Genomic DNA, 25,545 nt, shown 5'->3' with positions numbered 1-25,545 from the left:
CATATAAAGACTGCAACATGTTGCGCCGTGCTAAATACTGCACAAGCAGTGTTTGGGCTGGCCCCGCGTCCAGTACGGAATCTGCATTGTGACTCAATACCATCCGTCCTCCGCATACGGCCGAAGGAACAGAACCTTGACCCCAATTATTGCATGACTCTACATTGCATATGCAGTTCAACATGTCCGTACGCCAGGAGATCATCTCAGAACTCGAGGCCAATCGAGGGATCTACGTCACCTTCCTCCAGCAGCTGATCCGTGCGCCATCCCCCAACCCATCAGGAGACACTACAGAAGCCGCAAGAGTCATTAAGGAATATCTGCTGGAGAACGGGATCAAGCCCGAAATCGTCGCGCCGTTACCGCATGCGCCAAACGTTGTCACCGACTTCCAAGGCGGCAAAGGAGCGGGGCAGCGCGTGATACTCAACGGACATATCGATACGTATCCCGTAGAGAAGCCTGACGTGTGGGAAAAGGGGCCATATTCAGGCCACAGCGATGGGAGTATGATCCATGGCCGGGGTGGGGTCGATATGAAAGCTGGAACCGCGGCATCCGTCATTGCATATGCTATCCTGCATAGAAGAGCTAAGAGTCTGAACGGAAGTGTAGGTCTCATGGCTGTATCAGATGAAGAGACCGGAGGGAAGTGGGGTACTCGATATCTACTTGAGAATTGCGGAAATCGCTGGCTAGGCGACGTGGTCTTAAACGGCGAGCCTGGTGGTCTTCAGTCTATCCGATTTGGCGAGAAGGGTACGTTGCGAATCGCGTTTAAGGTCGAAGCTCAAGGCTTAAACGGGGCTTACACATTCCTTTCGCGCGGCGCGAATATCGTGGCTTCTAAACTTATCAATAAGCTTCTAGAACTGGAAGATATAGAATCTCCTCTGCCAGAAGAGATTCGGAAGCATTTCAACTCGCGAGCTTGCAAGATCGCAGATGAAATCATGGGCGAAGGTGCTTCGGAAGTGCTTCTCAAGCCTACCGTCAACATAGGAACCATCCATGGAGGCGTCAAGGTCAATACAGTCGCCGAACGATGTGTATTCGAAGCCGATATTCGCCTGCCTATAGGCCTGGATGCCGCGACAATTCTCCATCTAATTGACCAATACCTAGAAGACTTCCCTCAAGCTTCATACAAAGTGCAGGAGGCAGCCAGCAACCCAGCAAACTTCTGCACCGCAGACCACCCTTTTGCAGAAACGATTGCGAAGTGTGCCGAAGAATTCACGAACATAAAACCAGTCATGCTGGCTGGATTGGGAGGTACGGACTGCAAGTTCTTCCGCTACCGCGGAATCCCAACGTTCGTGTATGGCCCATCACCCAAAGGTATGGGTGGTAGTCACGAAGCGGTGTCCATTGACGAGTTCATAGCAGTGGTAAAGACTCATACATTGGCTGCATGGGACTACCTCTGCAAAAGGTAAAGATGCTAGCCAGGTCGCATTCTGACTCGCAAGCCCCAATGGCTACCTAAAAGTAGCTCAGTACTTCGTAACGGGACTAGCCTGCGCGACAATCGATGTTGCTCCTGAGTAACACGGGATTTCGAATCATCAAATAATAGAACATTCAAAGATACGACGCAATATCGCATTGTGACTCACAGCCCTCGCCTCGCGTTTGTGGAGTTGCGCAGGTGCGATCCAGTTTGGCTTGGCGGGGCGATAATTGTAGATCAGGCAACCATCCCATCCACTATAAGTAATACCATCCCCGCCTATTATGCAATTGTGACTGCACCACTTGGATATTCCCAAGTTTTGACTCTTCAAATAACGATCGTTTGCACCAGCCTAAGGAGTGCTGGTACGTCCGCAACCAACATGCCTCCTCACGTTTGTGGCTGTTACTACTTTCATCCAGCGGCACTTGAGCGATGTTACTTGCCGCAAGTCAAACTTGACGCTCATACTACTATCTTGTCGACTGCATCCAGAACGGTGCTGAAGCAGAAATTCATCAACTCATCCAAAGACGAGCTTGAAGAGAGTCCGAATCGTTGCTTCGGCCTCTGTGCTGCCTCAAGCCATCCTCTGTTGGCCCGTACTTACCTAGCTAAGCTTGAACCAGAGTTCTCATGGCTGACTAGTCATTTGTAGATACGCCTTTCCACTGTTCGATGGAGTCGGTGTGGTAGACTTCGTTTGCAAGGTCGGAGATCGCACTGTCTATGGCCTCGTGAAAGAGAAAGCAGAGGCGCGAAAAACTTACGAGGAAGCCAAAGAGCGCGGCGAGAAAGCTGCGCTTCTAGAGCAACTACCCGATGCTGCAGATGTCTTCACTACGTCTGTCAGCAACATCCCCAAGAATTCTATTGTAGAGGTCTCCGTTACCTACATACAGGAGTTGAAACACGATGCGGAAGTGGACGGCGTTCGATTGACCGTACCCACATCCATTTCCCCCAGATATGGCTCATACCCTGGGAAACTCATAAAAAGATCATCTGTAGATGATACAGAGGGAATCTCGCTGACCATTGACGTAAGCATGGCTGAGGGAATTCCGATCAAGAAGGTTCTGTCACCTTCACACCCTATCGAGGTTTCATTGGGCAGTTTGTCAACAAGCACCGCCGATGAGGATCCGTCCTTGTCGAAAGCGTCTGCTACCCTTGCCCTGAGCACCGCACAGCTGGAGAAGGACTTTGTGCTTCAGGTCGTGGCCAAGGATGGAGGTGTTCCTCAAGCCATCTTGGAAACCCACCCAACACTCCCCAATCAGCGAGCCTTGATGACGACGCTTGTAAGCAATCTTGAAGCAGTTCAACATCAGTCAACAGCCACTTATATAGCGCTCAGGTCCCCAAATTCAATTTGAAATCACAGAAGCCGGAAATCATCTTCATTGTCGACCGCTCCGGGAGCATGGAGGGCAATATCACAACCTTAGTATCTGCCCTCAAGGTCTTTTTGAAATCCATCCCTATCGGGTGCATGTTCAATATTTGTTCCTATGGTACCAGTCATTCTTTTCTCTGGCCAACGAGCCAGTTATACAGCCAGGACACACTGGCAGAAGCAGTTAAGTACGGACGGAATCATGGTCATGGCTAGATACGTATGCTGAATCACATGTAGACACATCAGCGGATTTCGTGCGAATTTTGGCGGCACAGAAACGCTGCACGCGGTAAAGGCCTGCTTCGAAACTCGCTTGAAGGAGATGCCAACCGAGCTCATGCTGCTGACCGACGGCGACATCTGGTCCCAGCAACAGGTGTTCGATTACATCAACGATCAAACCAAGGCGGGCGATGTTCGTGTATTTCCGATCGGTATCGGCGGAGGCGTTTCTAGCGCCCTCATTGAGGGTATCGCCCGTGCTGGGAAGGGATTTGCTCAGATGGTGGCAAATAACGAGAAGCTTGATAGCAAGGTTGTGCGGATGGTATGTTTTTCCACTGTATCCTGCAAGGCTGGCTTGTGCATTGCCATTGACATCAATGTTGACCATCTTTGCAGCTCAAGGGTGCACTCACACCCCACATCAAAGATTACCGCTTGGAAGTGAAGTACGAAGACGACAGTATGGATTCTGTCACTGACAGCTTGCGCATTCGCCTCCAACTCCATGATCAACAAAGCGATCAAACCACTATGTCGCCTGATAAGATGGAGGCGGAACCGATCTCATTATATGATACTAAGGCCGAGGAGGAACATCCCAAGTCTGATGAAGGAACAGACATTTTTGCCGGTCTACCGAAGCTCGACCGGCCCAGGATCCTACAAGCACCTCATGAGATGCCTCCACTCTTTCCATTCAATCGCTCCTGCGTCTATCTTCTGCTTTCGCCTGCAGCAGCCAATGCGAAACCAAAAAGCGTTATCTTGAAGGGCACATCGCCGCAAGGTCCTCTTGAGTTAGAGATACCCGTCGAGGTTCGCACGGCTCCTGATCAGATGATACATCAGCTAGCTGCGCGCAAAGCAACCCAAGAACTTGAAGAAGGCCGAGGCTGGGTAACGGAAGCCATAACAGATGGCGAGAAGCCTGGAGAGACAACCCCGATCAGCAAGAGGTATCCCGCGAAGACAGCTCTACTACAGCGACGTGAAGCCGTCCGATTGGGTGTGGAATTTCAGGTCGGCGGTAAATACTGCTCTTTTGTGGCGGTAGAAGCCAACGAAGCCGAGATCGCACAGAAGCGCCAGCAAGCAATTAATGGCTCTGTGAAAAAAGCCTCTGGTGAGAACTTCAATGACTGGGAAGAGTTCATCCCTACCGGCGGGGACGCTCATTACTTAGGTTCCTCAGGTACGTCTATTCCGACATGTTCTAGATGTTGGTCTTGTCTCCAGTGAGCTTCATAGGGTCCTCGAGATCTAGATCATGGCTGATCGTGGTTGTAAATGCCAGCATCAGTGGCTCTTGCGTCTAAAAAACTGATCGACTATTTTGGAGAACCTCCTGTTCCTGCTGATTCGAACGCAGCACCAGGTACGCAAAACACTTTTCATACCAACAGTAAACGTACCCTGCCACCCGGAACCACCTCTGCTCAGCGCTTTGAAGATCCACAAGGTGGAGGCGCAAGGACTAACCCTCTTGCACAACTGCATGGACATTTTGCTGCAACAGGAGCAAAAGTGGCCCCTACGAGAAACACCTCCAACTTTGATCCTGAGTTCCTTGCGGAACCCCCCACGGACTCGTACACAGATGGGCCATTGCTCTCCCAGGCAATGCAGCAGCAATTTCAAGGATGGTCGTACAATCGCCCTGCTCTACCCGGCAGTGTCGGGTCCGAATCGCTTGCCAAGAGCAACTTGGCGCCGCCAGCGCCGACCAAAGGAAAGAAGAAACAATCTAACGTGTCTACAGAGTTTGCTGACTTCCTCGAAGAAGAGACTTTTCATGACGAGGAGGAATTGGACCTGGATTTTGGAGGGTCTGTCGCGATGTCTGGACAGGCTCAAGAAGAAAGGGAAGACTCGGATGAGGATATGGGCTATGGTCTATTCGATAGCCCGGGGAACGGTACAACCTCAGACGCGTTCCGTAGTTCGGCCTGAGCTGACATGCTCACAGATGTCCCGAGCGCTCCGGCATCCGGAGCGCAGTTCTTGAAGAGCACTACGTCTTTTGACTACGAGGAAGATGATAGCTCAGGTGTAACTCGGTTCTTGAAGGCCACCGACACATCTTCTGAGAGTGAAGATGACGTCCTCGACGATGACAGTGAGGACGACGATGAAGCAATTGTTTCTGCAGGGAAGGGCACGTTGCTCGAAAGCATCATTGCCCAGCAATTGTTCGATGGATCCTGGAAATCTATCCAGCCTTCGTTCCAGAAGAAAATGGGCATCAACTCGGACGATTACCGCAAGCAGGTCGATGGCCTAGTGTTATGTGATTACTCGCTTGATCGTGGGAAGGCGGAAGCTGCTTTGAGCACGGCACTCATTGTTCTTTATCTCGAGCAAAAGCTATCCGATGAGGAAGAGACATGGGAGTTGATCGTAGAGAAAGCAAAGACGTGGTTCGGGGACAACGTGGATGAGGGGATGATGGAAGCGGCGTTCGCAACGGCGACGGAACTTTTGAAGGCGTAAAACGATGATGATAGTATGACCGAGGGGACAATGCGGACGTTCTTTACAGTTTAGTAACTTACAGCATTTGCTCAGAGCTAGAGGAGGCTCTCAAAACAAATTTTCGTTGCCTTGAATCCGCTGTCCGAGGTCCCTAGAAACAAGGCGTTCAGTGTTCTACAAGCATTAAAAGCTTGTACAACGACCAGCCTCGGATGTTTGCAAAGGCTTTCCATTCTCATTGGTGTTCTTGGTTGTATTCATAATGACAGTGCGTTGTTCCCCACAATGTCGCGCCACCAACCCTAGTGAAACAGACCAGCTATCGCTTGCCGAGGCACTCCCGCTACCAGCCCTGCGCTCATCTTCCGCTCGATTCTCGCATCCTTAATCTATCCTGATCGTCCAGGTTACTATTCCAGGGACTGGCTTGCATAGACCACCCCACCTTAATCTCACTTTACAGGAGACATGTATGCCCAGAAGGCTAGAAGACGTTCAGAAACGCTGAAAGTGGACCTAAGAGGCATAGATCAGCAAACATAGTTTGGTGCAACCACAAAAGTAGGGCAATGGCGCTCCTGCGATATGTCGATGTTTGTTTGAAACAAAAATTGTGGCGCTGGGCGATCGGGCGTTGATGCCTCGGCTTTGCTACCTGCAGGGCTGTCTACAGAGTAGGGGATGCATAAAGGGAGCGCATACCTGTTGAACGTTTAGACATCGGCACCAGAGCACTCTCTTCACACTCGTTCCTTTTCTTCTGACCATTGTCGCTGGTTGTGCTGTGCACTTTACATTCATTTCAACGCACTCACTCAATACTATACTTTGAAGATGAAGTACACACCTGTTTCCGTTCTTCTTCTCGCAGGTCTGAGCGACGCTCGACCCAGGCCCCAGTTCAGCATCCCGGGCTTCAGCATACCTTCCTTTTCTCTGCCCACCAGTTTGCCGACTGGAGGCTTCGGCTTGGGCTCTGGATCAACCGGTCTCGGGTCCGGATTCAGCATTCCTTCCTTTGGAAGTCTTCCTGCTGCTACAGGCGCGGCCTCCAACGTGGAGGCGACTGCGACTGCGACTGCTACCCCGACGAGTGCTGCAGCTCAGCCCACTTCAACTGGATCATCCGGTGGAAGCGGAACAGTAGGCAGCAACTGTACTCCTCAGGCTGGCAGCAGTGGTGGACTCGGTGGCACTGAGAATGGTGTCACGGACAAAAACTGCTGTACCGGTCTGACCGTCATCTTTGCTCGCGGAACGAGCGAGATGGGCAATGTCGGCACTATATCCGGACCGCCGATGTTCAAGAGTTTGAGGTCGAAGTTGGGAGATGGCAACGTCACGATCCAGGGTGTTGACTATCCCGCGGACGCTGCTGTAAGTCTACATATATGTTCCGCAACACGTCACACGGCTTCTGACCCTACAAACAGGGAAATGCAAACTTGGGCGCCTCAGGTGGTCCTACGATGGCCAAACTCGTCCAAACCGCCAAGTCGCAGTGCCCTGACAGCAAGATCATTGTATCCGGCTACTCCCAAGGTGCCATGGTGGTCCACAACGCGTTCAGCCAAGGCATCTCTGCCTCTGATGTCACTGGTGCTATCATGTTTGGTGACCCACTGAAGACTCAGAGCATTAGCGGTCTGAGCACAGACAAGATCAAGGAGTTCTGCGCAACGGCGGATAGCATTTGCGGTACTGGAGATAACCCCCAGGGCAGCCATCTCAGCTACGGAGATGTCGCCGAGGAGGCTGCAGACTGGGTTGTCCAGGCGGCTGGCTTGTCTTGATTCCACGTCCGATATTTTGAGGTGGATGGCATGGCGAATGTAGGCAGGATTGGATATAAGGGTGGATCTGTGAGGTGTTGGGACCCGACACTGGAGAAGCGGGCATTTTTAGCGCCTGCGCTAGCACAAATTAGACTAGTATCGTTACATAACGCGTAGTGAAACTTCAATGTTCTCTGCACTGCAACCCCTCCGTCGAGAACTAAGTGTGAACATTTCGATTTGGAAGCATCTTCAATATCCTGTCCCAATCACTCCATTATGCCAGCTAAATGTAGGGACCGCGAGCGCATAGCAGCTTCAGGCACGGTCGACATACCCTCTCTTCCTGTCGGTGCGATCCGAGGCAACCTATGCTTTCGCTGCTTCAGCCCTTCTGATGACATTCTAAAATGCTCGGGTTGTAAGCGAGCGTACTACTGTTCTGCGAAATGCCAGAAGCTTGATTGGAAGCTCATGCACAAGAACCATTGTACAATATTCAAAACAATCAACAACGTCGAGGACGAGAAGTATCAAGCATCTAGAACATGGGAAGAATATCGTGAGTATCTAGTAAGTGGGCTACAAGAAGGTGAGGCGCGTGTTCTTCTTTGGCAAAAGCTGATTAGTTGCAGTTGATGATGGTTCGGGTGATCCGAAATGCTGCACCAAGAGATGACGATTTGCGTTATATTGTTCAGTGTGTAAGGTCTGTCAGTATACTGAAACTCCATACTGACTCTGACAGAGCCCAAGCTTACTGTGTCTCCTGTCGCCGCAGCGCAGTACAACTTGCAAGCCGCAAGCTCACCCTGAATCACTGCAACGATTGCCGCCTGGTCTTCTCGTGTCCTGACTGCTCGCCTGCGCCAGAGCATTCGCCCTCGATATGTGCTGCCTACCAGAACTTCCGTCGCAGTGAAAATTTCCGCATCAACTTCTTTGAAGATACCGGAAAAGCAACTCCGATCACATGCACGCAATTCCCATGTGAGACCCGCAAGTCTCTCGCAGATGCTGCCGGATGGTTCGATTACTACACGAAGATATCCGACAAGCAGCAAATTGAAGGGAAATTCAAGCCTGATTTCAGCAGCATCGAGGATGATATCGACAGAAACGGCTCAGATAATGAGAAAGACGAAGCCGAGAGAATGCTCATGTTTCTTTTGTATGCGACGGACAGCCTCACCATGCCATTGACCATTGCATCAGCCCTTGAGGACCTCCATTGGGATAATCCGCATCTCAACGTTCACATGCTGGGTGCCACAGATCGCGAGCTTACGGCGTTAGCGAATTTCGAAGAGATGCTGCACCTGGTACCCGGTCTACAGAGTCTTCACATCACAGCTGTTGGCCCCGGTATACCAGGCCCAACCGATGGTACTGTTCTTGCGAAGCAGAACCTCGACTGCTGTCCTCCTTGCAAGGCAGACGGGCGGCAGCGGTCCATCTCGCTCCACAAGGGCGTTTACCACGAGTTTTCTCAGGGCCCTACGTTTGAAAGACCCGATCTTGTTGTACTCTTCAACAGTGGATGGGTTGACGGCGATGACGCGAAGTCACACTGGGAGCCGACCATCCAGGCTCTGGTTGAAAACAATGTGCCAGCGTTGTTCACGACGTACAATGCTGGAGAGGCACAGAATGAACAGAAGAGGTTGAAAGAGCTGAGAGCAAGATTTGTGACTGAAGTCGGTCAGAATAAGTGGAGAGGCTTAGTACCCACACCTGAGTTCATCGACGAAGAGCATGGCATGTGGTTCAATAACGCGTACAGATATATCATCCAGGGGAAAGAGTAGGCAGCAAAGCTTTAAGCTATTGAAGGTGGCGTTAGAAGCAAAGAAAAGTATCGGACACATCTACAATGCCAATTGAACAAGAACCGAGAAGATCTCGGATTGACAGGCTAGCCTGAGACCTGTCCTGGCAATACTAGCTATTTTCTCAACACTACACAAAAGCCACACAAGATATGGTACTGAACAATCCAATAGCACCTCTTTCCACTCTAGCCCTCCAGATTGGAAAAATTTCATGGCAATATCTCACCATCATCCTTCGATGGAAACCCATCATGCTCTTGGCCACACACCTCCTTCGGATGGACCTTTCTTACATGCTGCTCCTTATCTGGATCCGACCCCAGCTCCTGCTCCTGCTCCGTCTTCTTGTCTTGCTCCTTCTCGTACTCTGTCTCTTGCTTCTGTAATACCGTGGAATGATCGGGTTGTACCTTCTCGTACAAAGCCATATAAGCCTGGGAATTTGCGAGGTCTCCCACAGGATAAGGACCAGTCGGATTGTTACTGACATCACCATCGTTGCATTGCCACCAGTCGTTGGAGCCATCTTCGTCGGTCCTTGACACCACAAAGTAGTGTCCGGTAGCAAAAGTAGAGCCAGAGTGATAGATGACTGCGCGCAGCTTGTACATGAGTTGATTCTGCTCGCTACCGTCAGCTTCTACGTACTCTGATAGGTCTAATGTAAAGGCTTTCTTGTCGAACACCACCTTGTACGCGAGTTTGTTGCTCGAATTCCAATCGGTATTTCCTTCGCTGACCTCGTGGCGCACGAACTTAAGCATGAGAAAGTCTGGAAGTGGTTTGAGGAGCCAGAGCCTCTTTTCGTGTTCACATTCATCGAAGCCGTACGGACATCCATCATAATACCTCGCATTGTATGCAAACAGTCTGTCCACTGATATCGCCTCCACCTGGGCGGATCCACTCATCGCTTGCGCCACAGTAGTTGTTTGCAGGCGTGGCAATGGTATCAGTGAGATATACCAGCTTGGGTCGGACAATTCCTTCACCTCAGAGGAATTGCTACATTTCACGATCTCTGAAGGATAAATGCGAAACAGGCGATCGAAGACTTCTCCATAGTTCGAATCATGTTCTCGTAGGTAGTTGAGGAAAGCGCAGAAGTATTCGGCCGTGTCTTGCTCCTCCCTTCCCCTGTAGTCTGATATCTCGGAAAGTCTTGAGAAGGTAAATTGGAAGGCAAAAGGTGGAACGGCCGCTGGTATACCCTCACTGCGAAGTAATTTGAGAAGATCCAAGAACTCCCACATCAAATTTAGTTCGAACTCCTCTTCCCTATAGATGCAGCGCTCATAGTGGTCCGAATTAGTAGGGTTTCGATTGATTCCCAGCTGCGTTCCGACAGACACGTCTGACTCTCGTTCCAATTTGTAGGGATCAACGGCTGCCAGTGCTTGTAGAATCGAATTCATGTAGCACGTGTGCCTCTCAGGATCGCGAATTAACCCCCTTGGGGTAGAACTTCTCGGTGGGGAAGGGCCAGGCGTTACCTTGCTTAAAGACAGGGCTGTGGGAGGCCGAGAACTTGAAAAATTAAAGCCCTTCACTGGGTCGCTCGTAGTGATTGACCTTTTCAGATCATGAATTGCATCCATCATTTCTTGCATCTTATCACTCAGTAGATCCTCCCTCTTCTTGTGATGCCTGTGAACGAAGTTGGCTAGATCCGCTTGCTGGGTATTCATCATTCTCACGATAGAGATCTGCCGATTGAGAATCGTCCCTAATAGGTCGTCCGTCATATTCTCTTTGTTGGTTCGGGATGTAACGTAGTTGGGTGTGATTATCAAGATTGTACAGAAACTTGCTCAAATAATGAAAGATCAACAAAGAGCACTCGCAACAAATAGTCTCGCCATCGTGTGACGCGATGTTTGAGAGTCAGTTGAGCAATCCAAACAAACTTACAATAGTTTCCAAAGGGGTGGGTACTGCATCAATCCAGCCTGGGCAAGCACAGGGTGTCAAAACATCTGACGGGACACTGTAATGCACAAAGCTCAACTCAAACGATTGCAAGGGTTCAAACAATGCCAAAACATAGGCTCTTAGGCGTTATTGTAAGAATGTAGGTCTGGTCAAGGGGGAGTATAATATTGCTGGAGTATGACTAGGAACTATTGGAGGTTGCTTTGACACGCACTGTCAACATATACTCGAGTGCACATGATGGTGTCGGTCGAGGGTGCGTAGGTGATGATCTGAACAGACTACCTACAAGCCCGCGAGTGAGACTAGATATCACGGGCATCTGCCCGTTCTTCTGTGTCAGCTTGATAATCGGCTATAGCTCGCTATACAAAGCGTCCGCATAAGATAGGGGGGAGATAGACTGTCCAAGAGAACTCAAGCGGTTATGCATTTGCGAAATATTGAGCCGATAGTGTATGGCCGACATTCATATCTACGAGGAAGCTATTTTCTGCGTGCGAAATAAGTGGGTGGACAGCAAAGCAAGAAGCTGCACACTGTCAGCGAGATCGTGTCCCAAATCTCATTTGGGTGTCAACAGTAAGAATTTTGAATGCATATATGCATTCTTGTGGCGAGGAAAGTCCAGGTGGTCTGAGGAAGAAGATAGGATGGAGGTGCTGTGGGAAGCGATTGCGCTAGCGAAAATTTCCTTCAGTCCCACAAGGATGATCAAACCAGTTTGCACGACACGGTGTAACCACGTCAATAGAGCCAGAAGATCTTTTGAAGCGCAGTGCTACTTTCTTTGCTAACAATCTTCAATATATATGTTAATTTGTTCATCATTCACATCAAGCTTAGTAACATCCGATATGGTCTAGTGGCTAGGATACATCGCTCTCATTCGAAGAGATCCCGATGTGGCCCGGGTTCGATTCCCGGTGTCGGAAAGAGTTTCTTTTTGCGCGTTTAGAACGTTAGAACAAAGTGTTAGACGTAGTGCTGCTGTCACTTTAGCCATGATATAGTTCGTGTGCGGGGGCTGCAAAGACAACCCCACCAGCTTGCCAAGAACACGAACATCACGATGCGTCTATACGCTGAATGGGAGAACCCTTTTAAACAAAGCTCGAATTAGAATGGTATGCATCTTGCATATCTACGCTAGCGCTTGTTGAGTCCTATGTGTAATCCAACCTCTTCCTCATCTGCTTTTAGCTGACACGTCCATCACCACCAGGCAACAAGCTAACAGTCCTAGTCAATGTCTGTGTTGCTGTGGCCATTGAGGTTACTGTGACCGATGTTGTCTTGGTGATACCAGCTGGACCTGAGGTAATCAAACACGAGCATGCCGAGGAAAGCGACGAGATACCAAGACCGACCGAAATTTGGACCTGACGCTTCCTGACGGGTAGCTCGGTGGGGCAGCTGACGTCGTAGAAGGTGTAGGGAGACATGGGGTTGTAATTCGTGTTGGAAGTACTATGCGAGATTAACAGTCGAACAGTGAAATTGATGTAAGAAACGACATACGCATCAACAGTGAAAAGCATGCAATTAGCCTCTCCGTATCCGAAGCTCTTGCATTGCGAGTCGGCCTTGCATGCGGCGCTGCAAGCGGCGAAAGTGTTCTTGGTACCAGAGCTGTCGAAATAGTACGCAGCTGTGTCCTTGGTATAGCCAACGATCCCGCAACCCGCGGAGCTAGGTTCGGTTAGCGCAGGGCACTTTGCAGGTCTCTTCGTCTGGTTACATACGGTGAGGGAGAAGCAGTTGGGGATTGAACGGTGGTTGTCGCCTTGGAAGATGTAGTTGGGGGTGTGGATGAGGTGGTCGGTCCTTTCGTCGTCGTTGTAGGCTTCGGGTTTGGTCAATACAGTCATGCTTCAGTAGGAAAATGACCTACCCTGCCTGGCCCGCTACTAGATGTTGTAGGCGGATACAGAGTAATTACAACGGTTGTTTTCACGGTCGTAGTAGTGCCGGCAGTGACAGTGGCAGTCTGTGTAGCAGTTCCAGATTTCAGGATGCTGCTGCACAGCAAGAGTGCCTCGGAAGTGTGTCCAACGAAGGAGTCCAAACCACACTGAGATACTGTAGTCTGTTAGCAATGAGAACTCCGAACTCCTAGCTATTTTCAAATGGTCATATTCGACAGCACATGGCTCCGATTAAGACCGAGCATTGGTGCCTCACCATCTGGAATACCGCCTCTTGTGCTGGTAGGCCGCGGACGTTGTCTCGCTTGAATTGCTGCGGCATCGACGCTGGCAGCCAGCACCGCACCGAGAAGAAGAGATGCCTTCATCTTTGCAGTAGGACTCGGAGGCTTTCGAGACGCAACACGATATCGTCGGACGTGCTGGAGAAGCTGTAACGATCAGATAGGCGAATCTATTCTTTTTATAAGTGTGTGTGCATGCGGCAGGGTCTGGCAGATGGCTTGTGATGTAGCATATTTCATTTGCGAATAGATGAGAGATGTCCGTTCGAGCGCATTCGATACTTCGGTCGCGTCGCGGCGGGCCAGGCCCATCGTAGGCCGATGCTCCAGTCCTGATTGAACAGCGCGCGTCTCCATTGCGGATTCAATTCACTTTGTTCGCATCGTATCTGCATTCGCACCTGCGCCGAAATCGAGTCTTCACCATCCTAACCAGGCAGTGGGCACTCCGAAGCCTCGGTAGCGTGCAGCTGGCCTAAAATATCCGCGTGAGGTCCACCAAAGAGAATATGCTGAAGATTATAAACCATATATAGCCAAAGTAGGAGCAATTTAGAACACGGTAGGTGGCTGAAGCTACCCCGGTCCCGAACCCGGCAAATCGCGTGTTCATATGACATTAACCTACGATCCTAAAATAATCATTCACGGGCATCGGTTAAGACGTCGCGCACAGGCTTCAGAATCGAAGATCTGCTTTGAAGATAGAAACTTTCCGTAAGTTCAGGTATACTCCTCGGTCTTGTTCACTTGATAGGAACGTCCGAAATGATCTATAGATATCTTCCAGGCCGCATTATACAAGGCGGCACGATACCTGTGCGTCAATACCGAGCATATAGGGCTTACGTCTGCATGTACTTCGCAGTGCTTGGCTCGGAAAAGTATCGTTGTAGTCCTCTATATGAGGTGCAACGCAAGGATCCGACGCGCAGCGAACCTCTTCATGCATGCGAATGAGATGCAACCCTTGTATTCTACTATTCTCTTGTAATAGTGAAATGAATCCGCCTCGTATCGTCGTTATGGAAGCGGAGATGGTCTGTAGCTAGCTCCTGAAGTGTAGCAACGACAGAAAATGACACCCCAAGGTTGTTCCCAATCTTCCTCCACATTCCCTGGAGACTTTCGGGGTTATGGCGATACATTTTCCCGGTTGGGTTGGCCTGATGGTCGTGGGCTGCAGCGCTCACTGCACCAACCTGTCGACCAAGAATCATGGAGCCCTTTTCAGGACGAAGTAACTTCGCAACTGCCGTAGAAACCTTAATTTGATTTTCGTAATCGAAGAGGTGAAAGAAAGACCCGGTGTAGACGATATCAAACGTGCCTCGTAACTGTATGAGCGATGAAAATTCGTCAAAGATGTCGGCCGTCAAAAAGTGGCTCTGTAGGCGGTCGCGGTCGCGGAATAACTGATAACCCAATTCGATGTACTCTTTCCGGAGATCACACCCGTAGATATTTTCCGACGGCGCACCGTCTGCCACAAGTTGACGGATTTCTTGCCCAAAACAACAGGCCATATCCAACAAACGTTGACCTTTACCAAGGCGTTGCAGAAGCTCCGGATACTCTTCGGTATGGTTCATACTCAAATCAAGGAACCGGAACTGACCAATGCAGGGGTATGGAAAGATCTTCCAAGCCTCGTCGCGTACCTGCACGACATGTTGAATTACCTCCTCGGCTGGAATCCCGCTGTAGCTCTCGAGCAGATGGCGGGCATCCACCGATAGCTGGGAGTCATCAGGGCGTTCAGTGAACCAGGCCACGTTCCGATCTTGCAGCTTGTTGGAGCCCATCTCCAATGAATAGAAGAAGAAATGATGTTGTTATTATTATTCAAACAACGATGGGAGGTGCGGTGCACGCGATATGGGTTCCACCTGGCAGATGTCGTATTTCATTCGACATCGCACGTGACGAAGGACATTGCGTCATACAAGCGATCCGCGGAAGGTTCCTTCGCGACAACGTCACGTTCAGAATCTATCTCAACGAGAGTGGACAGACAATCCAAGTCATTACTTGTCGTTCTTCAGTCAGGCCGTCATCTGTAATACTCTGGCCTGGTGCTTACACTCGCGATCGGCGTGCTGTGGCACTTCATCCCGACTAGCCGATCGGCGTGATGCATGCATCCATGGTAGAACAGCTATCTACTCCTCGCAATGCACGAAAGGTGTACAAGATCATGCAATTCTGATTGACAACTGGCAGGCTGATACTCCACTTTCCGCTGCGTTTAGCCTTGCGTCCCGCCACGTCGCGTGGGCATGGCTTCGCCTAAGCATGCAGGCATTTGCATACTATAGCTCTCAACGTTCGGAACTTCCAAGTTTAGTGCCATCCAGGATCATGTTTCTCCGTCATCGACTACATATGCAGGGATACGACGCTTCTCTTGCGTTGACATGCCTATCCTAAATTCGGCCACCTTACGTAGAAGCATCGTGAAGAAGCCGATTCAGACTAGGATCCAGCGTATTAGCCGTGCATTCGCTTCTCCGCAATATCACTGATCTCGGAGGTGACATAGCCCATGACTTGTTACTGTTTCCATAAGTCGTACGAGCGGGCTGCTCCCGCTCGGCTGGCACCACAGGCCCACTTCAACATGAAGGAGCATTGGCTTCATGAGGTATATCAGTAATGTCTTCATATGCGTCGCTATCATACAGAAAGTCGTGAAAGATCGATCGATTCCGCTCACCCGGCTACTAATGTCTGCACGCGACAACGTCCCTAGAAGAACCGCAGGTCGCCTTCCCGAGTGTCACTGAAAAGTACGGATAGCCATGTACGAGGCAATTCGTCTATTTTATGGTGGTTACTGACCGTTCGACCAGTCAAGACTGACTGCCTCAAGGAGGTATACGTCCGAAGGTCACCCCCCTAGTATCTTAGTACAAAGCTCCGGTACCGTTTGCTCAAGACGGAAATGACATCGCAGCGTCACAGTTCTGGCGGGATATGACGCCAGTAAAGGACACAAAATACAGGGGATCTCGCTGGCAAAGGCGTGGCACGTTCCGACTTCTGTATATCATGACCGTTTTCCACGGCCGTGATGTGGGAAAGCAACAGATCGTCCCTGAGCAACCGGAGCAAAATGTCCGAGAAAATCACTAGCGATCCCTACGTCGATACCGCGAGTATGATGATTTCCGAACGTAGCTTCGGCAAGCACGAAAGCATGCATGAAGACGGTGGGAAGCAAGCATGGTTGACTGTCGTGGGCTCCTTTCTCGTCTATTACTCTTCCTTTGGTCTTTTGAACAGCTTCGGATTCTTCCAGGACTACTACCAGACAACCCACCTTAGCACAACATCTCCATCCACCATTGTGTTTATTGGCACCCTTCAACTCGCGCTTATGAACGTTCTGTCTACGGTTTCTGGGGGAATATGCGATGCGCACGGAATCAAGGTTTGCAGAAACATCGACTTCAAGCTGTTCGCTTACAAGACAGTAGTATCTGTACATCTTCTCAGGGTTGGGCACATCAACTGCACTTTTGGCACTTTCGTTCTGTCCCCGAGGCGCGCTGTCGGAAATATTCCTGGCACAAGGATTACTCCTGGGCGTCACTGCTGGCTTTGGTATCCAACCAGCTTGTACGGTTGTGGCCCACCATTTCAACAAAAGCCGCGCAAGGGCTATGAGTATAGTTTGCGCGGGTGGTGCAATCGGAAGTGTATGCTATTCCCTCATGTTTATACGACTACAGCCCTTTTTAGGTTTCGCGTGGACAATGCGCATTGCAGCGATGAAAGTTCTGTAAGTTTCTCTGCGGGGGTTCCACGGTCCATGCTAATATTGCAGTGTTTGTCATTCGGTTGCTCTGTTTCTATCCAAAGACAAAGCTAGCCAAGTAAAGATCACAATCAGCTCATTGTTAGACTTCCATGGGTTCGGCGATGCCAGGTACGCCGTACTAGCGCTTGGAGGGTGCTTCGCAAATTTCGGCCTCTGGGTACCAGGGTTTCACATCAGTAAGTGCATTTTCGTCCCAGTACAGACGCGACTGATCTTGATTAGAGTCATACGCCATGAACTTATACCCAACCCATACGACTGGACAATATCTCTTGCCGCTCATGAGTGGCTCTAGCGTACCAGGCATGATCGTGTAAGTTGAGTCAATCCTCCGAATCAACACAATTGACTTCACATCAGCGGAGGCCTTCTTGGGGATCACTTCGGTCGGCTCAACGTTATCTTCCCGATGACCTTCTCCTCTGGATTCCTCTGCTTATCGATCTGGCTTCTTGAGTCGTCACTTCCGGTTCTCGCGCTCTTTGCCTCACTGTTCGGGTTCACCTCCGGTGCTCTCATTTCGCTACTGCCGTCCGCTGTCAGTCAAATCGTCCCTGACGACAAGGTCGGCGCAAGAGTGGGCGCATTTTACAGTATTATATCTATTGCGACGCTGACTGGAGCTCCAATCGGGACAACCATCATAGGCAAGGATCCCGCAACCAGAGAGGATTATCGTGGCTTGATAGCTTTCTCGGTACGTCTCCTCTCGCAATGCGCCCGATCAAACTGACTTCACGGAGGGCTCAGCAATGGTGATTGGCTCGCTAGTGTTGTTCGCAGCGAGACTCCTTCACAGCCGGAATTTGCGAGAAAAATGGTGAGGGTATGGTAATATTGACGCTGAAGGGCAAAAGGCGTGCAACAATATTGCACACCAGATTGTAAGACATGCTGGGTTGTTTTGCGCTGAATATTTCCTGTACAATCCCTCTGCATTTGCGCCCCCAGTCGCAGTGGGCTGTACCGCGGCTAGCGTGCCGAAATCGGCTTCCTACTAACACACAGGCAGTACATAGAGTGTCCTTCGCAATGTACGTTACCGCATTTGCATTCAATCATTCAATCAAGTTTCAAGCACATCCATACCATCACATATTTTGTTTCCAATATGGCCACAGCCCCACCAGCAAACCTCCCAGCCCGTACATCCTCCCATCTCCTAACGAATCCCAAAACACAGGCTCAGTATATTATTCAGATCTCTCGACCTCTCCAATTCAGCAAATCGCTAGAGCTACGCAACAGCCGCCTCCCTGTCTTCTATGTCCTTGATGGCAACGCAAATTTCCTTACTGCCGCAGAAATCTGCTGGCGTGGGGAAACAACAGTGAACTGGGCCGGTGGCGGCATCGTCGTCGCGATAGGATACCCTCAAGATCCCACAGAAACGGGGCATTTGTATAATTTTGGGGGGTCGCAATCGCGATTATACGCCTTGTGCGGCCGACGGGACGCCAGGTGACGCGACTGGCAAGCTTGGCGGCGCGCTTGGTGGCGCGGACACGTTTTTAGAGTTCGTTGAGAGTGAAGTGAGGCCTCTAGTAAAGAGTATTATGAAGGAGGATGGAGCTGAGGTTGCTAAAGAGGCGATTTGGGGGGCATTCATTTGGCGGGCTGTGTATTTTGCATGGCTTATTCACGGGGATGGGCGGAAGATTCGATACATATTATGCGGTTAGTCCGTCGATATGGTGGGGTGAGAAATTCCTTGTGAAGAAAGAGAAATCTTTCCGTGGGGAGAATACACGTTTAGAGTTGAGCTTTGGTCTGTTCGAGGAAGAGCCGGAGCGGACGCCCAGGGAATCAGAAGAAGACTTCGAGAAAAGGCTTGTTCACGCGGAAGAAACAGCAATGGGGCCAAACACGCGGGCGATGTACAGACTACTGAAAGAGAATGGCAAAATGGTTAATGTTAGGCTGACTGTATTCGATGGCGAAGATCACGGGACCGTTTCTACGGTTGGCCTGCTGAGAGCTCTGGTACAGTTCTTCGCGGATTAATCATACACTCGGCAGCCCTGCGCTATACGAGGAACTCCTGGTTCGGAAACCGAGCCTACCTCTTCTGAAACTGTGCCTTGCTCGGCACTCCTGGTGAACCTATACTATTATGGTGTTGTTTAGGTATACTAAACTAGCTTGCACGTGGTCTATAGGGTGTACTCTTCGCCTTGATGGCAGCTCGGGATCAAGATGAAACATGCACTTGGATGACACAGTTCGCATGGGCACGTTCACTAGATCTAGAATATGATGTGGCCTATCTCTATCGACCTCATTCAGCGCCCAATTCTTCTTGGAGCTCCTTTTTGACCCTAGCGATCTCATTGGCCATGTCGCGTTCAAGTCGCTCAATTTCTGCCCTATCCCTTGCCAGACCTTCAGTGACTGTGGCCAACTCTTGGTCCTGGGTGCTGATAGACTCTGCAGAGGGGTATTTCTCGCCCCGTCTGTTCATAGCTATGGCCTGTATATCATCAGCGAGTGTTACTCGCAAGAGCCTGTTAACTCACCTTCTCTGTGAATGCAGCCTCCGCGGGCTCGTTTGCGGCCCAGAAGGCCATAAGGTCCCTAAAGTCCTCTTGCTCGGCCCACCAACTGTCTACAACCGACTGGTCCTCATGGTACACGCCGGACCCAAGGAGCCCTGGAGCAGCCCTGTTGAACCCGCCTCCGGTGGTGACCCAACTATTGGCGATCAAGGCCAGCAGCATCTCAGCACACGCGACCTCGTCGTCATTGACCTGGTAGCAGACCGGGAATGCGTCCAGAGTGAATTGACCTGGACAACGCACGTTGCAGACGTGCTTCACAAGCTGCATCAGCCAGTTGCTTCTGTCGCCCCGTGTATGTTGTTCTTGCCGGTCGATAAACTTTTGTGCACGACCAACGTATTGCAGAGGCCGACGCAATGGCCCGTCCATCTCGTCGGCCGAGAGCCGTCCAAGACGCACATCAAGAGCGTCGCAAAAGCTTTTGATGTCCTCGGGCTTATAGCGAGTGCGTTTCCGGCCATTGTTCCCGTTTTTGCAGAAGAACAGAGGCTTGCCGGCCCGGATATCTGTCATGTCGGAAACTCGCTGATAGGCATTGTCGACCTCGAGAGTGTGCATTGACTCGGCGATGTCGCCGTAGCGACGAAGGTCGTCTATGACCAGCCGCAACTCGTCCGGAGTATGCGCACGACCTCCTTCCTCCTTGTTGGTCAAGCACAATATGTAGACGACCGGGGCCAAGACGTTGCCCTGCTTCATCCATGAACTGTCGTCCTGAAACATGGCCCTCACAGTATCGTTATCGCGGCCCCAGTATAATGCGGCCAGGTTTCCAGAGGCGACTGCCTTCAACACGTCCTTTTGCATGCTAAGGAGGACGCTGTGACCGTACCATAGCCAGTAAGGTTCAGTGAGCTGGTCGGCCACGGATGGTATGTCCTTCAACGCTTGTTGCCACGCTAGCTTCACGGCCACGATATAGCCATGCTCAATGGCCTTGTCGTATCTAGGTCGGCCGACCGGTAGCCGCGGCGTATCGTCCTCGTCCTCGTCCACCGCGACCGCACCTGCTTCTCTATCCCGGCCTGCGGCCTCAAGCCAACCTCGTACCAGCCCTTGTGCACCGGCCTCCGAGAAACCTGGAGGTTCAGACGGAGGAGCGCGGCGTACTTGACTTAGGGGCTTGTCATCGAGCGCTGAGGCAAGCCAGTCCATGCTCCCCTGATCGACAGAATTCTGCCCTCGGGAAGACCCACTTTCACACGACTGATTCATCTGCCCATCTGGCGCAGTAGAAGCAGCGTTGAAGTCACTACCATTGTCCCCAACCCACCCATCCTGCTCGACGATATCGACAGAGGCCTGCCGTCGGAGAGCTTCATTCGCATGGTCCTGAATCTGCTGACCTAGCCTAGGGCCAGAGAAATCAGACTGCGGGGTCTCTTCCATTTCCACACCAGCAATTATCCCATCCATTCCGTCCTCGTCCTTTTCCGGTTCGTCCTCGTCCTCGTCCGGTTCGTCCTCTTCGGCTCCTGTGTGGTGACCTGCTAAAATTCGGTTCGACCTGCCTTGTATTAGTTGACTCCGCGAAGGGAAGGGACGAGTGACCGCATACCTGGCCCTCTTCTTGATGCCCTCCAACAGTCTGACGTGCGTTAGTGGCATACACGAAGTAGTATTTGTCAAAAGTGTACTGATGATTCCTCTCCGTCCGCTTCCGCGGAGCAGAGCCCTTGTTCCGACGACCATCAAGCCCAACTATCGTGGCCTCGCTATCGTGATAGGACCCATCCCATTCAGAGGGGGCCAGTAATTTGTCGTATTTGCCCATCGTAGAATGTGTAATGAGTGAGAGAGCAGATGGGAAGAAATCTTCTTAATGGCAGTGCGTGCGGCAGGCTCTGGAGCGCACCTTCCTCTCGATCAAGAATTGCGTCATCGTGAACACGGCAAGCGCGTCTGGTAGCCACACTCACACAAGCACACTTACATCTACAATTCAATTTACTTCAAGATGCCGCCTGCAAGACGCCCCAAAGGGATACCTAGACAGGACGTATTACGGTGGGTAAGGTTTCTGGAACTGGACGTCGACTTGGATGCGTTCGTGGACCCTTTCGCAAAGGACGCAGAATTGGCCGGTACAAGGTAATTTCAAGACAGTTCAGAACAATCAGCATTGCTTACGTTCCACTAGAGAAGAATGGCAGGACGCACAGGCGAAGCTATTTCAGCTTCGCACCCAGGACAGGACGAATCCGCTCGTGGCCGACTTGGAAAACAAGAAAGAGATGCTGAAATTGGTCATTCGCGGGAAGGAAAAGGTCAGTTCGGAGATTCAGGAAGCCGTACCTAATACGCCACCAGAGGAAGTTGCCTTGCAGAACTCTGCATTGGCTCTTGCTCGTGAGGTGGGTATGGAGGGCCTCGATCTACTACGTACCCTTTTGGCACGTACTGGCGAGGTTAAAGGCTTGGAAGAGATGGTTCCGCGTTCTGCGTGCGTGGAATCCATACTCAAGGAAGCGGGTCTGGAGGAAGAAGCCGAGCTTAGGAAGGCTGTCGCGCTAGTGAAGATGGCGAGAAAGGCACCTGGACTGGACGAAGACGACATATTAGGGGGCGCACGACAGTTTCTGAAGAGGGCGATAAGACAACAAGCGAAGGTCGGGACAGACACGGACCTCCAGGCCGTCATTGCCCTATTCCTCGCAGCGCGGCAGACACTGGGTCTCCAAGATACCAATGAAGGCGGCGATGTCATCAAAATGGTCAACAAATTGCTGGTCCACTACCACAGGACCGGTGGAGGGGACAATTTCGAGATGTTACTGGTCATGCAGACCCAAGCCGGCGGCTTCCCGCTACTTCAAGACAAGGTCAGATGAGCAGATCTGTGTTGAAAAGAGCGTTCTGACTTGTGATAGCACGCAATGGCCGCCAGACTCGACGAATTCTCATCATCACGAGGCCTAAAGTCAGATCAGCTGCTTGAGCAGGTCAAAGAAATCTTCTCGTTGGTAGATAAGGCCGGAAGCATGAAAGCCCTTGAGGATGCCTTCATGGCCGTCGGAGTTGCAGGCGGTTCAAACCAGGCCCTACAACGGAGGCAAGCTTTAGACGACGCGACTGCGTACCTAGACGGAATTTCCAGCCAAGAGAAGATGTGGTCAGACCATGAAACATTCATGCAATCCCTATGGTCAAGCGGCGAGGCCAAGAACACGGTCCAACAGAAGAGGGGCGCGCTGAGTTCGACTTCGAATAGGGAGTCTAGTGCCTTGCCTATGGCAACGCCGCTTAACAGCTCGCGGCCTGGGACTATGTGGCCAGAGTCGAGCAATTCAGGCCTAGTACCAGTGGTGTGTTGCTAAGTTGGGTTAAGACAAGGATTAACGAGTACAGGGGTCAACGGCGCCTGGAAAGCGGAGGTCAGAGAGTCGGGCAGGTGGTAACCCAAAGCGGACCCGCTCGCAGTATTCTGTGACTTGGGCCGTAGAAGACCAGTTCTCGCAGACACCGCAGAATTCTGTGCCTCTCTCGGGACAGGCAGGTCTTCATGGTACACTACCGCAAATATTTGTGGGAAGTGACCATATGAGTACGCCACTGGATAGAGACCTCCCTTTGCAGGATTCTGTAATTGGAGTGCGTCGAGGAGCGATAGGGACTGTGGAACAAGACGAAGCGCCCATTCGTCGACTACCAATCGCGTTCCTTATCCCTGAGACGGATGGGACGGTGATCAGGGACGAGCATAAGATGGACAAGGAGCTTGTCAACTGGCTGTGGGGCGAACTCTTTCGGCACATTATGGCCAAGAACGAACGCCGGCTGTTGTGGGACAGACTCGAGGCTACAAACGGACTTGCATCCTCATGAAGGTCATCGCGAAGAAGGACTCGATTTTCGACCAGGGCGATACCAGGACGTGCAGGACATGTCGCAGTACCCACAAGGCCACTCGGCCTAGGCCGTGTGCTATGTACACCGAGGTCGAAGGGGACGAGCATCCGAACGTTCTCTTTTTGCCACTACCTGGCACAATGAGGGCTGGGAAGACCCCAAGCGATAGGGGTTATTGGGTATTAAACGCATAAGCGCTTGGACAAAGGCCATTGGTCGATGGTCGTCGGCCATTGTTTGCGAGTCGTCGATTGTGTCGTTGAGATTGGGAATTAAATTCATACACTATCCAATTTTGATACTATCCAGATTGGTGCTTTGCTATATGGAACTCCTGAGACAAGTCATGCTCTCTCATACTCATACTCACACTCATACTCACACTGGCACTCACTGGCCAAGCCTGGCTGACGTACGACTCGGACCAAGTCATCCAATCTTTGGGCTGTTCTCCGTTCATCGTCACACTGAATAAGGCCTTGATGAACTCTGTCCCACGTTCCCCGCCATGGTCTAAGACTGGACCCGCTCACCTAGCCTATGCTTCCAGCAAGCCCTTCTCCAAAACTTTTACGCCTTCAACCCTGAAAGCATCCCGATAGTCGATCTGCTCTCGTGTTTGCTCGAAATGTACCCTACCATACCTCAAAAGCTCACCAAACGTACCCGGGGCGCAATCACTGCCCTCTTGCTGGTCAAGCAAAACACCACAGTGGGTATCAGTCGTCAAGTTCTTGCCATGCGTGATCTTCTGCAGGCTGCTTTCCGTCAACAGCCTCCATGTGGCTTCGTACGCCTTCTTGTACTCCTTGCTCTCCGGGTCTGCATCCAGGCGCGTGGTGAAGACCTTATGGATGTCGTTGCCGTCATACCCAACCGTCTTCTCGGCTGCCCAAATCTCGTTGAGTGCATCGAAGCAGAGAACATGCTTAGTGTAGTACTCCACGCCGTCAAACCCTCCATTGGGCTCCTTGAGACTCGCCACCCTGCACCAGGAGAGAACTTGGCCAATATATCCTAGGACCGTAACCGGATCAACCGTGAACTTCCAGTGGAATCCAGCGGCCTCGGCATGGTCGAAGTTGATGTTTTGCAGGAAGGACATAATGAGCGGTGATTTGACGATGCCGGCCCAGTCGTTTTGGTCCTTCCAGAGATGCATGAAGAGCTCGTGCCATTTCTTGATGAAAAGGTCGCCTTTTCGCGCTACCACAAAGGCGTTGGCCATGATCATATCCCACTGGATTGCGGCGCTGATGGTGAAAGGCGAATTGTCGTCGGCAAGCTGATCCCAGCATATCTGGTCCAGGCTTCGGAAAAGCATGCAGCTGACGTCCAACCATGCACCTCCATATCTATATATTGCAGCACAGCGTAGAAAGTCTGCAGAATGGGGCCCTGTGTATGGTCCAGTCATTGTCCCTTTGATAAAGGTTTCTGGAAGCTGATCGGGCTCTATCCAGTTCAGCGCGTGGTTTGGATGGCCAGGGACGGTGTTGAGGACACGGACAGTCCAGCCCGGAGCGTGCAGACGGACCCAGTCGCATATGGTGCGTTGGTTCCATGACGGCATAGCATCGATGCCTGCATGCCAGTACGTCCAAATGTTTTTCTCCGACGTGACTGGTACGTTTTGCTTGAGCGCAGCAATGATCTCGGCGTCGGTACGTGAGTCCTTGCTGGGAACATATCGAACCTTGGAAGCGAACTGAGGTGGGATGGGTATTTCTGGGCCTGTCATGGTGAAAGTTGGTCTCAAGATAGATGAGATGAGAATCTGCTGTGTAGCGTTAAGTAGATCACCCAAGCCAGGGTGCGCTGGGGTACTGAAGTTATATACAGGCAGGAATCCTGCACTACCAAGCTTCTGACAGCGGGAATTTTATCCATCGGTGTGCATATGGATCCGATGGTTGTTGCGACGTCTCGTTCAGCTTATCGCCATTCGGCATCACGCTCGGTCAGTACGGAGTCCGCTGTTAGTAGCTATTCCATGTTGCAAGAAC

At 51.1% G+C, this 25,545-nt stretch overlaps 8 protein-coding genes and 1 non-coding gene across 9 annotated transcripts; 6 read left to right on the top strand and 3 right to left on the bottom strand.

Moving 5' to 3' along the window:
- Window positions 1–182: 182 nt before the first annotated feature.
- N0V89_002045 (uncharacterized protein) lies at window positions 183–5,576 on the top strand (the record flags this gene model as incomplete). Its single annotated transcript, XM_056210855.1, has 7 exons — window positions 183–1,438; window positions 2,118–2,763; window positions 2,820–2,950; window positions 3,099–3,408; window positions 3,483–4,278; window positions 4,387–5,001; window positions 5,053–5,576. 7 exons carry the CDS (start codon window positions 183–185, stop codon window positions 5,574–5,576), a joined length of 4,278 nt encoding a protein of 1,425 aa, XP_056074328.1.
- Window positions 5,577–6,392: 816 nt separating this feature from the next.
- Window positions 6,393–7,351, top strand: N0V89_002044 (uncharacterized protein; the record flags this gene model as incomplete). The annotated part of the gene is made up of 2 exons (XM_056210854.1): window positions 6,393–6,935; window positions 6,992–7,351. The coding sequence occupies 2 exons, from the start codon at window positions 6,393–6,395 to the stop codon at window positions 7,349–7,351; spliced, it is 903 nt and encodes a 300-aa protein (XP_056074327.1).
- A 456-nt stretch (window positions 7,352–7,807) lies between these two features.
- N0V89_002043 (uncharacterized protein) lies at window positions 7,808–9,141 on the top strand (the record flags this gene model as incomplete). The annotated part of the gene is made up of 3 exons (XM_056210853.1): window positions 7,808–7,895; window positions 7,969–7,977; window positions 8,084–9,141. 3 exons carry the CDS (start codon window positions 7,808–7,810, stop codon window positions 9,139–9,141), a joined length of 1,155 nt encoding a protein of 384 aa, XP_056074326.1.
- Window positions 9,142–9,374: 233 nt separating this feature from the next.
- UBP26 (Ubiquitin carboxyl-terminal hydrolase 26) lies at window positions 9,375–10,580 on the bottom strand (the record flags this gene model as incomplete). The annotated part of the gene is made up of 1 exon (XM_056210852.1): window positions 9,375–10,580. One exon carries the CDS (start codon window positions 10,578–10,580, stop codon window positions 9,375–9,377), a length of 1,206 nt encoding a protein of 401 aa, XP_056074325.1.
- A 1,368-nt stretch (window positions 10,581–11,948) lies between these two features.
- Window positions 11,949–12,032, top strand: N0V89_002041. Its single transcript has one exon. It is a non-coding gene; the product is annotated as a tRNA-Glu (tRNA).
- A 7,378-nt stretch (window positions 12,033–19,410) lies between these two features.
- Window positions 19,411–21,464, bottom strand: N0V89_002040 (uncharacterized protein; the record flags this gene model as incomplete). Its single annotated transcript, XM_056210851.1, has 3 exons — window positions 19,411–19,602; window positions 19,649–21,278; window positions 21,328–21,464. 3 exons carry the CDS (start codon window positions 21,462–21,464, stop codon window positions 19,411–19,413), a joined length of 1,959 nt encoding a protein of 652 aa, XP_056074324.1.
- A 183-nt stretch (window positions 21,465–21,647) lies between these two features.
- N0V89_002039 (uncharacterized protein) lies at window positions 21,648–22,521 on the top strand (the record flags this gene model as incomplete). The annotated part of the gene is made up of 2 exons (XM_056210850.1): window positions 21,648–21,781; window positions 21,831–22,521. The coding sequence occupies 2 exons, from the start codon at window positions 21,648–21,650 to the stop codon at window positions 22,519–22,521; spliced, it is 825 nt and encodes a 274-aa protein (XP_056074323.1).
- Window positions 22,522–22,566: 45 nt separating this feature from the next.
- N0V89_002038 (uncharacterized protein) lies at window positions 22,567–23,515 on the top strand (the record flags this gene model as incomplete). The annotated part of the gene is made up of 2 exons (XM_056210849.1): window positions 22,567–22,995; window positions 23,039–23,515. The coding sequence occupies 2 exons, from the start codon at window positions 22,567–22,569 to the stop codon at window positions 23,513–23,515; spliced, it is 906 nt and encodes a 301-aa protein (XP_056074322.1).
- A 562-nt stretch (window positions 23,516–24,077) lies between these two features.
- N0V89_002037 (uncharacterized protein) lies at window positions 24,078–25,280 on the bottom strand (the record flags this gene model as incomplete). The annotated part of the gene is made up of 1 exon (XM_056210848.1): window positions 24,078–25,280. The coding sequence occupies one exon, from the start codon at window positions 25,278–25,280 to the stop codon at window positions 24,078–24,080; it is 1,203 nt and encodes a 400-aa protein (XP_056074321.1).
- Window positions 25,281–25,545: the final 265 nt, after the last annotated feature.

The sequence above is a fragment of the Didymosphaeria variabile genome (genome assembly GCF_027946475.1).
Source record: "Didymosphaeria variabile strain IMI 356815 chromosome Unknown scaffold_2, whole genome shotgun sequence".
NCBI classification, from domain to species: Eukaryota; Fungi; Ascomycota; class Dothideomycetes; order Pleosporales; family Didymosphaeriaceae; genus Didymosphaeria; species Didymosphaeria variabile.
Note: the sequence above shows the minus strand (reverse complement) of the source record. Positions and strands in the feature narration are given on the sequence as shown.